Source organism: Aspergillus welwitschiae, assembly GCF_003344945.1.
Source record: "Aspergillus welwitschiae strain CBS 139.54b unplaced genomic scaffold BDQ94scaffold_16, whole genome shotgun sequence".
Taxonomy (NCBI): Eukaryota; Fungi; Ascomycota; class Eurotiomycetes; order Eurotiales; family Aspergillaceae; genus Aspergillus; species Aspergillus welwitschiae.
The window spans coordinates 123,373-135,484 of NW_020798710.1; the positions used below are offsets into that span (position 1 = coordinate 123,373).

Consider the following 12,112-nt stretch of genomic DNA (forward strand, 5'->3'; position numbering starts at 1 on the left):
TTTTCTTTGATGCAATTTCTTGGCTTGGCTTGGCCTTGGCATTTGGCGTGATTAGTGATATGTTCTATAAAGGCTAATGCAGGCATATCTCGGTACAGAGTATATTACTACTACCCTTTATGGTTATACTTTCGGTCGGATCAGTCGGATAACGTTTTCTACAGTACTACCTTTTTTTTTTTTTTTTACTGCTAGTACTGTACTTAGTGACTTTGTTAACTTTGGGTTTCCTGCTAGTTTAGCCCAGCCTTGTCTAGGCTGCAGCTTCTTATTAATCTTAAATATATAAAGTAGATAGTAGTTAGTCTTAGGTTAGGTGGTAGGTTGTCGGGGAAAGGGCGCGGGGATATCGGCGTTTAATCATTATCTTATGGGTTGCAATACAATTCCATAGAGTAAGTAGTTACGATTTGTTTGCTGTGCGGGATACTACTTACCACTCAGTACAAAGTAAGTTCGGTTTGTGTTACTTGGACAGCAGGGCTCATCACTCGGCCGGTAGAAAGTACTAAATACTACTACTACTTCTAGTAAGGGTCCCACTCATGGAAGTTTATAGATGATGCCTACCTAGTATTGCCTAAGGTTTTTTTTGGATTGTGTGCCGACCCGGCCAATAATGTGCGAATGGATGTAGTTCCCGGCGCATGTGAGGAGCGGTAAAGAGACGGATCTTTATTATTGGGTATGATACTATGTATGTATGTATTGTATGTATGTATGTTATGTTGTATGTATGTGCTTTGTCAGTGGTGGGTACGTACCACTAACTAACATCAAAGATGCATGTTCGGATGTCGGATATAAGGGTGAGAGGAGAATGTATGGTAGAGATGTAATCGGTTCCAGTGCCATGGTTTGGGATTTGAGTTTGTCGGCTAGATCGACACGAGGTTCGTTGGCTCCGTTCCCTTCTTCGGCTTGTGATGGATCTGAGTCATAAGGATACATAAAGTGGCATAAGAGAAGGATAAAGTAGTATAGTATAGTATGGTATAGTATGGCATGTGTATGTAATCTACGATGAATCGGATCTCAATCTATGAAGCGGAACCATAGAACGGATAACGGATGATAACAGGGAACAAGTGGAGAAAAAAAAGAAAGAAAGAAAGGTATTGCTTCACTTAGCGAGTATACTGCTTCTGTAGCAACTTGGCAATCGTCTGCAGCTGAATGTTGCTGGTTCCCTCGTAGATGGCGCCGATCTTGCTATCCCTGAACATCTTCTCGGCGATGCCTTCACGCACGAAGCCCATGCCTCCCATCCACTCCACTGCGGAGCCAGCCACGCGGCCAGCAACTTGCGAGGCATACAGCTTCGCCATTGCGGCATCTTGGACGAAGTCTTGTCCCGCTTCCTTCTTGCGGGCCGCGTTGTATACCAGCGCGCGGGCGGCTGCGATCTCAGTGTACGCCTGTGCCACTTGGTGCTGCATGCCCTGGAACTCGCCGATCAGTTGGCCGAATTGGCGTCGGTCGTTCCAGATGTATCTGTGAGACACGTTAGCAAATGGACACGTCGGCCATGGAATGACTGCTTGGGGTCACCGCGGTGATACCGAGTTCCGCGGAGATATGGGAGAGGTGGTGTTGGGGGTTGCTTACTGTGCAGCATTCTCCCAGGCGCCGAGGGCCAACCCGGTCATCTGGGCAGCAATTCCAATTCGTCCCTCGTTGAGAATGCTAATGGCATACTTGTATCCCTGGCCTTCTTCGCCAAGCAGGTTGCTCTTGGGGATCAGGACGTCGTCGAAGTTGAGCACGCAGGTGCTGCTGGCCCGGATGCCCAGCTTCTTTTCCTTCTTCGCAATGGAGAATCCCGGGGTATCCTTCTCCACAATGAAGGCGGTGATACCCTTGTAGCCCTTGCTGGGGTCAAGATTGGCAAAGACAAGGAACACGCCAGATTCCATGGCATTGGTAATCCACATCTTCGATCCGTTGATCTTATACCCATCGGCCGTCTTCTCGGCTTTGGTCTTCAGGGCGAACGCGTCTGATCCGGAGGCCGGCTCCGACAGACAGAACGAGCCGACGGTGCCAGTAGCCAGCTTGGGTAGCCATGTGCATTTCGCCTGCGCGTCACCGTACTTCATGATGGAGGTGTTGACCAGGGTGTTGTGGACGTCTACGAGAACACTGACACTGGGGTCGACGCGAGCCAGCTCCTCAATCGCCACAATCGCCGCCGTGAAGTTCATCCCCGCACCGCCGTATTCCTCCGGGATCTCGACGCCCATCAGTCCTTGTTCGAAGAGTTGCTCGACCACGGCAGGGTCCATGGTCTCCGCTTCATCCATGTCTCTGACTTTCGGGGATATTTGCTCCTGAGCAAACTTGGAAACGGATTCGGACATGAGGGCCTCTGTTTCGGAGAGGAAGGTGATCGGGGTGGGCGTCAGTCCGGACAGATCGACATCCCGCCGGCGGGAGGTGGTGGAGAACGCATGGGTGCTGCTGGAGGGGAGTGTTAGCGATAGGTAACGGCCATGATTGTGAATAATAGCGCTATGGTTCTTGTCCTGTTGACGTAGGAATGGGGGGATCACGGCCTGGAACTCACCTCACAGCTAGCCTGGTCGACAACGGCGGTCTTGTGATAAGGCGGGCGGAGGTAGCAGTGCGCGACAAAGGCCGCAACGCACGGGTGATAGACGCCATAGCGAGATGGTAATTAACTGGATTAGCTGGATAGTGTGTAACTCGAGGCCACGGCAAAGACGCGCAGGGGGAAGAGGAAGTGAGAAGGAGGAAAGCAGGTGGTGACGGGGAGAGATCACGAGTGAGAAGCGCAGACGGGCCTCGGTTAAACGCGGCCGAGGGCCGTCGATCAGCCGTCTCCCCGTTTCTCCAGCTCCGGCTCCAGCTCCATCTCTCCGCAATTAGCCACCAGCTGGGGCATATCTACAGGTCCTGTCCACTGAAATAAATCCCAGATTAATTAGATGTCATTCTATCAATGTCACTATCCGCTTGTTTCTGTCAGATTAGGTTCCAGTGCGCCTATCTATAACCCGAGACATGAACTCCCAACCCTTCCTTCACATGCCATTCCCGCTCTATCAAATGCTTATCACCTTTTCCGGCTCAAAGACCTTCGCCTGAGAGAAGTAATAGCCTCGCTGGTTCGCCACAATGCGCTTTCCCGTTCGACTGTCTGTAAAGTCACAGTTGTAATGCGTATGGCCAAACCCCCAAAGTCGCACCTGGGGTTTCTCCCAGCACGCCTCCCCGGCGAGATCCGTCGCGAACGCCGATGATATAGGACTCTTCGCGTGCGCGGGATCCACCGCCTTAGATGCAACAGTCGGACTGTGGTGGGTGAAAATCACAATTTTATGATGGGGGTTGGACCTGGCGATTCGAGTGACCTGATCGTTGAGCCAAGCTCGGTCAGCTTCGTGAGCAGCGCAGTGATCCTCGACCGACCAGTTCTTGATGTAGTAAAAATCATTTAAGCTGAAGCTAACCCGTTCCTCTTGCATCTCGCTGACCTTGGAGTGAATGTACACCCCAGGACCGTAAGATCTGGTGCCAGATCATATCGAGTTTGGTCGAGAAGGACAAACTTCCCTAGCTTGTGAGACCCGGGCTTGGTGAATTGTACTTGCGCTCTTTTGCGTGTTATATCGTCGGAAAACTGCTTCAGCTTTTCCCTCACGTCCAACCAACTAGAATGAAAGGGCTCGTGGTTTCCCATCACAAGAAAAACAATCTCAAACTTGCGGAGCTGATCTTCTATGAACAAGAGGAAGCCATCGTCCCTGACATTTCCGATATCTCCCAGGAGCGCTAGATAAGGTGCTTTTGGTGCAATCTCGAACAAGTCGTATGCCTTGGGGTTTTCTAGATGCAGGTCGGAGACGATCTGGAACCGTGCCATTCTTAGTGAGGGGCTTGACCTCCCCTAGTCTATCCCTCGATCCCGATTGTTCAGCACTTTAAGCGCCCTTGGCTCCAACAAGAACCCTGCAGCCACTGGAAAATGTCAGGGTGTGCACTGACTGGCTTGTCAAAAGAGGGGAAAGATAGCCACCTCCACTCAGCCAGGGCCTTTCCAGGAGGGAATGGGGGGGTTGAATTTTGCCGCTGGCTGCGAGGCTGTTCTATTATTGAGACAGGACGGACCACTCACGCACCGCCGTGCATATATGTGGCGGTGCAGGTGTGATGTGATGAGGTGTGGCGCAGCACTGCCAAGAGCGGACGGGGGCGATTATGTCACTCCCCTCTTGGCCGCCATCCATTCATTCATGGTTGTTTCGACGCTCGTCGGCCTGCCCGGGGTTCGGGCAAGTATTTATTGCCTGTTCCCCGGTGCTGCTGTCGCATCTCTTCTCCTTCTCTTCTCCTTTTACTAACTCTCATAATTCACTTGGTTGCTGTGGACAGCACACTGTCTCTCATCTTGCAATCTCCCCCCCGCCAAGCGGCTGTGCCGTGTTATCAGCTCCCCCCCCGCAAAGTCCTCCACTTGGTACCTACAGGGTCTTCGAGCTGAAACTGTTTACTGTCCATCTTCAAGGCATTTCAGTCATGGCTTCCACCGTTCATGATCCAAGGCTACTTTATAGCATCAGCAACATCCGTGCTTTTCACATCCAAAATGGCGAAGAGACAGAGTTGACCCCGTCTGGTCCTCAGACCCTCTCTCTTCTGATGGTCCCCACTAGAACGACCGTGCCTGGCACCTCCCCCTCGACGCCTCCCCCTGATACGTCTGCAGAGGAAGACTTTTACCTTCACCTGCACTTGCCACCGGAACTAGACCTGGCGCTTCCTGCTACCACTCAGATCTTCCACCAGTCTCCAGACAGCTACTTGATCCCTCGCTGGGATGTGGGCCCTGATGCCGGCGCATTCATTCGTATCCAGTTTCCGGGCATTGGCTCAGGTCCGGGTAAGGTCACACAGGATGATATCGATACCTTTGAGACTATCTTAGCTCAATGCACGGCGTTCCTCGAACGCGCTCCCCCGCCGAGCAATCATGCACCGTATAATCCCGCAACTTACGCGCCAGGCGAAGGGTATGTTGCCCCGTCAGGATTCGCCCAGGATGACGCCCATGGCCGGATTGTTCTGGTGGATGAGGAAGATGGCAGCGTGGTTGGTGAAATGGAAGGGTATGATGTGGTTGAGGAACCTGGTGTCAAACCTGGCTCAAAACGTACGTTTTCTGTCATTGCTAATCCACGAATCTGCTAACATTTGCCTTGATAGGACCTGTGGAAATCGAACTTCCTACCGAGGCCGAGAGTAACCAAGTCAACGTCAGTAATGTCTCCGAAGAATACCTGCGGATGGCTCGTCATCCGGTCTATAAGGACTCGACAATCGTTCAAACCTCTGCGACTGCCTCTCGCTTGATCGTCACCGGATCTTCCTATCTTGCCAACGCTATCACAAGCGGCGCAGAAGCTTTCACCAAGAAGACCAAGCCCAACCCTAAACCGATGACCTTCTCTGACACCACACATTCTCGGATCCGAAAAGTCGGGACATTCTCGCAGGGTGCTGCCGAGCTGTCCGCAAAGACGGTTGGTCAGGTGGGTAAATATGCCCAGAATATCGGTGCCTCCCTGGCCCGTCGCAGGGACAACGGTACGCAGAGGGGCGTCGATAGGTCCGGGAGCGACTACAGGCCGGGCATCCTGAACAAGTCGATGATTGCGTTCTCGACTTTGACGGACGGCATCGAGCAGGGTGCTCGCAACGTATTGATCACCGGCTCCAATGCAGCTAGCACCATGATTGGACACCGCTATGGCGAGCAGGCGGGCTCCGTAGCCTCCGACCTCACTGGCGGAGTCAAGAATGTCGGTTTGGTGTATATTGACGCCGCGGGTGTTAGCCGCAAGGCTGTGCTGAAGTCCGTTGCGAGGGGTATGGTCGTCGGCCGTATGCGCAATGGGCAGCAGGTCCTCGTTGGAACGGGCGACGGCGGAGATGTTCCTGCAGCGGCGGGCCCAAGCCAGGCATATGGTGGCCGTGAGCCAGTTGTGAGACGTCAGTCTCCCAGCTCGACCCCTCCACCTGCATACGGTGCGCCAGGCACTACCTCGTTGAGCGGTATGTCAATGTCGGGGGGTAAGCGTTGACGTGGATGCTCTTCAGTTTGATCTTCTATTTCAATCTGGTCTGCTGTACTCTGTTTAATGTATGATTTATGACCTTGATGCACTGGGTTGGTGATTTCCCGCGTGTCGTCCGTTTTATGCACTCTTTTTCAGTGTTTTTACGATATGTGCCCTGTTTATATGGATACATGGAGATATGGTGTGGCCTGATATACGCTGGTACATCTATGTGACGAAAACGGCGGTGGCATTTGCTCTTGTGCCATATACTAGGCTAGAGCTAGCACTCTTTAGCAGTCTTAGGACCAGCTCTATCTCCGGACCGGTTGTGAATATTGATCTTCGATACCCATCACCGAGGTTGGATTTATCCTATCTAATACGTAGTATGCTGTAGGCCACATTACCCCAGGGCATGTGCACCGGTTCCAGCACAACCAAACGTGAGGCGTATGGTAAGAATGTGTCCACGCCACTACCTTGAATCCAGTCCAATTGCCAGTTGACATCCTGCTCCTCGTTCTCGCACCAATACCTATCATCACGTCCAATACTAGCATATACCGAGACTACAATGCACTGGTATTGCCCAGGGACATCCACACCCCGCTAACATCAACAGTATATATATCAATGAACTGGTACTACCATCTCACCAACTTACCCCGTAGTATTAGTTGCTACGAACAAAACCCACTACTACTTCAATACCACCAAACAGAAATCAAACCCCACTACACCAACCAACATAATCCCATACACAACATAAATAAAAACCCCAATACCTCACCAATTGCCCACCCACACCCCCTCCCCAGGGCGTCCTCCCCCTCATATAGTCAAAGAATGACCCCCAAATATCAATAAGACAATATGGCCGAGCGGTCTAAGGCGATAGACTAGAAATCTATTCTCTTCGGAGGCGTCGGTTCAAATCCGACTGTTGTCGATATCTTTTTGTTTTCTTCTTCTTTTTTTACTCCTAGGGACTTTTTGTTGTGGGAACTGGAGTTATTGTGTGGTTGTTGTGGGTCGTGGGTGGGTCTGTTGACGGATGTGGATGGATATCTTATATATACGGAGTACTCTGTGGATAATCTACTTTTTGGGTACGGAACGGAGTAGATAGATGGATAGAGGTTGTTGATGTTGGTATTATGGTATGGGAGGGATTTCCATCTAGCTTGTTCACGTGGGTATGGGATGGTACTAATAGTGGTTGCTGGGTATGTGGGAGTGATAATTCCATAAGACTACTGGGCTGGGTTGGGTTCCGGGTGTGCTTTGTTTGAGTCGTGTTCAGGTGTATGGGTATGTACTATATCTAGCTATTTAGGATGTGTTTCCATGCCTTGGACAGGAGGGTATATAAGTAGTAAGTAGTATCGAGCGCAGTAGCTCGATTGGTGGCATCCATGTGCAGGTATGTCGTGGGCACTATGTGCATGGCTATGTGCAGAGAATTATTGTATACATTGTGCAGTGGTATATGTATGTACTCAGTCTAAATGAGAGGGTGAGCCACCGGTGCGTAAATCGTGTATTAATGGCTGACTTGTGCACAAGACCGTATATATAGTAACCGGGAATAGTTGACGCTAACGCCGCATCTCAAATTATTGAGTAGGATAGCTTCGTCTATTTATTCAGTAGTTGATATGGTCATGCTCGGAGATGCGCCTTGAAATGCACGAGTAATTGATTTGATGACCAATGGCATCCCAGCAAGACCCTCTATAATGCACCTCATTAACTACTAAATGATCGCGCTGTGTGTGCCTCCGAGAAGGACCGATATATTTACCAGGGGCCTCGTTCCCGGGGAGATTTGACCAGAGGAAATTAGTATGTCGCAGGTCCCTGTCATAGAGACAACTAGTTTTCAGTCATGCAGAACATGTTCCATGCGACTAGCCTGAGAAAGGGAAAGATCATAGTGTGGTGTTTTGTGTGTGTTATGATTATTTCAGACATCCATGTCCGGATATACGCCTATCAGACCCAATTTGGGAAAGTAAACATGGCGCAAACTGAAATTGATTTCTCAGACAAGCATTGTCTATGTTGCAGACATCGATAAGGCTGGCAAGATCTCCCTGACAACCAGCAGAAAACAAGGGGATCGAAAGGGATGCAATCAAATTTTATAATTAGATCGGTTAGTTGGTTAGCCAGAGTCTACTGTGCAGTAGATAGTTGTCACAGGCTCACAGCGCATACGTAATTGGGGGAAATCTCCGAATCCTACTACTACTATCATCGGCGCGATGCTGGGGTAACGAACTGGTCGGTCGTCATGCGGAGTAGATCCGGTTACTAAGTAAGTACACTCGGAGGGTTACACTGCAAACTTGCCCAGGCCGGTGAAAGTAATCAATAAGAGTCTCCTTGATTGAGCATGGGCCTGTTTGTGGTTTGTTTTGCTCTTTCCTGGGAACATCCCTGTCGAGAGTTTCTATTTTAGAGGGGTTGGCTTGACGGCCCCCTCCCCTCCCTCTCGGGTAAGACGACTAGACTGTCAGCTTTTAAATTAAATAGCTGGATGAGGTGCATCCTAGCTGGCAGGCTAAGGAAGCTAGCTGATCAAGGTCGGTTTCATCTCGGGAGACGTAGGAAATAGATACAGCATTAGCATGAGGGGGTTGGTCCAATGGCATGAGAGCTGGCGCTAGTTGGTCAAATGCTGCACTCATGGGGAATCCGGTTAGTGCGGTTGGACATGTCGTATCAGCAGCTATCAAGACTGGGCGGAGTAAGTAGAGTTGCGGAGGATGGGGTTCAGGAATGGAAGTCTCATCGAACATGTAGATAGAAGGGGAAAGGAAAGTAGATAAGATATCAGGAAATACGATGATCCATCATCCAAGGGATAAATGAGGTATGTTCATAAATGGTTCATTTTAATTCCCCCCAGCATCAAATAAGCTCGGACTTGATGGGGACATAATTGGGTTACCGATCATGGTCAGAAGGACAACTCCAGGGATGGCGGTTATCCCTACCGTGGATAGGATATCCAAGGGTCAAGGATGGGGCAAACCCGAGGAAGAAGAGAAGCACGTAGGCTCATTAAGCGCTGTGGATGGGGGCCTTTTTTGGTCAGGGACGGATACCAACCATTGACGTGTCAGTGTTAAGTTCGTTTAGTTGAGTTAATTAGATTTGGTAGCGATCGGGAGTTCATGAAGCCAGCAAGTTCTGAGAGGACATAATAACAATCAAAAATAATAATAAAAAAAAGCAGACTACTGTAAGTCCCCTGCTAGGCGGTGGTACCTAAGGCAGGTACCAGTGGGCGGCGTGACCGGTGGTACCTGAGGTGTCCAGGACGGTAATCTTCCGGGCGACCAATCAGCAGTTGGGCGCAGACGATGACTGCCCGGTTAGTCGCCGTAATGACGATCGGCTGCCCCAGCGGCTCCAGTAGCGACTTTTTCGTGCCGGCTTGAAACAGTGGTTCGATGCCCCTGATGACTTGGCGCCTTCTCATGCTCACTCGGTCTTTGGTCTATTCTGTCTCTGGTCTGTCGGTCTGGGCTGTTGTGCTGGATGCTGGGAGGAGGAGGGGAGGTGTCGGCTGATCAGGTTCCCTCAAAGCCTGACTGACTGGCTGACTGACTGACCACTGCGCAAGACTTAAACTATACGAGGGCCGCTTGGATGATTATAGTGGTATCGAACCAGAAAAGCATGCATAAACCGGTACCGCAAGTGGATAGTAGTAGTCATTTCAGTTCTAGCGAAAACTACTACTTAAGGTACACGATCGCCCATCCGGACGAATGACCAGACTCAGAAGGAAATTCCCAACGGCCGGTCGAACCAGGCAAGGGACAACACCCACGTTCAGGCCCTTGTTTTAGTGGTTATCTGGATCGGGCGTCCATCGCGCCCTCTTTCTGCCCCATTTTGCATCCAGGAAGGAAACGGAAAGAGACAGAGAAAACAGGACAAGGAAAAGAAAAAGAAAAAGGAAAAACAAAAACAAGAGCATTTCGTCACCTCGTGAGGACATGCGTCCATAATGGATACATTAGGTAGCCAGGGAAGTCGGTCATCCCCACTAACGTTCTAGAGTCGGGTTTTCCCAAGTCCACTCCTCCGTCCGTATCCAAGGTCCATGGTCCAGTCACATCCCTCGCTCCCCCCAATATTTCCGAGGCCCAAATGCAGCTGTTCCTCTGTGATGTAGTTCGGTATGTAGGTTTCTCATGAAAAACTGTAGGTGAGGTTTAAGATGTGAAAATCTCTTGAAAAGAAGTAGTTTTCAAAGTAAAGATCAGGCGGTGTTTGATTCGAATTCATCTATTATTTAACCTGCTTTTCTGTTGTCTTCTTTTCTTTTCCCGACTGCCATGTTGCGCTTCAACTTCTGGCAAGTTGCTTATGATTTTAAATTGGGGCGGCGATGATTATTCCTGGCAAAGAGATCCGACCCGTTGACCCGCTTTTTGCTTTCCCCAGCCAGCACAGCAAAGCAACGCAAAGCAAATGCTGGTGACGGGCTTGTTGCCCGTTCCTTTCGCGGCTCGCCTTGGAATTACTCGTCCTGCTGTTTCTCTGCTCCCAAATTAAGGTGGGAACCTCAATTCCATACTTGACATTCGCTACGGACTCCCGACACGAGGTAACCCGGTCAATTCGTTCACTAGAGAGGAAGTAGGAAGTAGTTAGCAGTTAGCAGATAGTAGGTGGCCCCGTCAGAGTGTCGGGTGGGTGTTCATCGTTCGCAGGAAGGCAATAATAATACCTGGCTCATTAGCTGTATCTAGTAGTAGTCTACTAACTAGCATTATCAAAATTATTATAATTATTATTATTATTTATTTTTTTATTCTATTCGTATTGCTACGACTTCACACTACCACCGCCATCACTTCCTCTCCTTCTCTCTATCCCCTCTCTCTTCTTCACCCCCATCATCATCTCTTTCCCTCCATCTCCATCTTCTTCCCCTTCCTCTTCTCTTTTTTTTGTTCCTTTTGTCCCTTTTTACTGTTCTAGTTTCCTTCTATTCTTGTTCACTTCACTTGCTTTTCTGCTTCTTGCCTTCGCTCGGGATCCTCTTCCTTTTTGCGCCCCCCCTGGGTCTTAATCCCGCCGGTCTTCCTGCTCCCCTCGCGCCGCGCCCCCCCCTGTCCGCTCCCCGATCCAGAGACGGACGACAACTCCACCAGGCTTCAAGCACCCCTCTTGTCGCGACGCTACTGCTACCGCTGCTCAAGCAACTACTGCTGGCTGCTGGCTGCTGCGTGTTGCTGCATCTTCACCTCTTCCCATTCCCTTTCCCTTCTCCCCCCCTCTCTCCAATTTCCCCTTCCCTGTCGATCATGCTATTCAGAGCAGCATACACTTTGCCTTGTCAATTCCCTCGGAAGTGTTGAAATTGGTGCCGTGTCTGGGAAAGAGTCCAAAGCGAGCTTTCCCGCCGTCGAGTATCCATCGTGCTAGTAAGAAAGTGGCTCGTGGTGGTTAATTTCGCGTCTCCCGAGGCTGCTGCTCTCCCCTTCCCGCCCGCGTCGGTCTCGTCCCTCCGATCTCCAATTCCTCAATCTCTCGAGCCGCAGACTCTCCCCCCCCCTCTTCAACCCATTACCCACCTGGGTAGCGATTACTCGTGGGAAGAGGCGAAGGTCCAAGAGTCAATTCTGCAGTGCAGATATTCCCCCTTCTTGCTGCGATCGATCAAAAATAACCAGGGGTTCAGAAGAAAAGAAAAAGAAAAAAAAAAGAAAGAAAATTCAAAATCCACAACAAGCAGCAGCTTATGCGTTTCTTTGACAAACGCGAGTGTTGACTAGCTTCCTCTTCTTTATTTTCGCCGACGTCGCTTTTTGCACTAATATTCTGCTGCTTCTATTCGACCTGGTGTCCTTTATACCAACGACCTTGCTGCTTTTGTCGGTGACCAATACCTGTCAGTTATTTCCCTAACCATCCATCCCTTATCGGTGGTTCGAATGGAACCTCCGATGACTGAAACTGACTCGAGAGACAACAGCTCAGCTGCCCGACCGGAACCCTCTAGC

At 50.2% G+C, this 12,112-nt stretch overlaps 2 protein-coding genes and 1 non-coding gene across 3 annotated transcripts; 2 read left to right on the forward strand and 1 right to left on the reverse strand.

The window, feature by feature from the left end:
- Positions 1–1,127: 1,127 nt before the first annotated feature.
- BDQ94DRAFT_159463 (acyl-CoA dehydrogenase mitochondrial precursor) lies at positions 1,128–3,886 on the reverse strand (the record flags this gene model as incomplete). The annotated part of the gene is made up of 7 exons (XM_026769076.1): positions 1,128–1,494; positions 1,609–2,460; positions 2,567–2,681; positions 2,912–2,916; positions 3,038–3,042; positions 3,099–3,497; positions 3,569–3,886. The coding sequence occupies 7 exons, from the start codon at positions 3,884–3,886 to the stop codon at positions 1,128–1,130; spliced, it is 2,061 nt and encodes a 686-aa protein (XP_026626200.1).
- Positions 3,887–4,266: 380 nt separating this feature from the next.
- Positions 4,267–6,529, forward strand: BDQ94DRAFT_143747 (senescence-associated domain-containing protein). The gene is made up of 2 exons (XM_026766306.1): positions 4,267–5,173; positions 5,227–6,529. The coding sequence occupies exons 1-2, from the start codon at positions 4,540–4,542 to the stop codon at positions 6,102–6,104; spliced, it is 1,512 nt and encodes a 503-aa protein (XP_026626201.1). The 5' UTR covers positions 4,267–4,539; the 3' UTR covers positions 6,105–6,529.
- A 421-nt stretch (positions 6,530–6,950) lies between these two features.
- On the forward strand, positions 6,951–7,032 carry BDQ94DRAFT_t138. Its single transcript has one exon. It is a non-coding gene; the product is annotated as a tRNA-Ser (tRNA).
- Positions 7,033–12,112: the final 5,080 nt, after the last annotated feature.

Coding starts and splice junctions, on each gene's coding strand:
- BDQ94DRAFT_143747 (XM_026766306.1), top strand. CDS start 4,540: ATGGCTTCCACCGTTCATGATCCAAGGCTACTTTATAGCATCAGCAAC. Junction 5,174..5,226: donor TGTCAAACCTGGCTCAAAAC/GTACGTTTTCTG, acceptor TTGCCTTGATAG/GACCTGTGGAAATCGAACTT.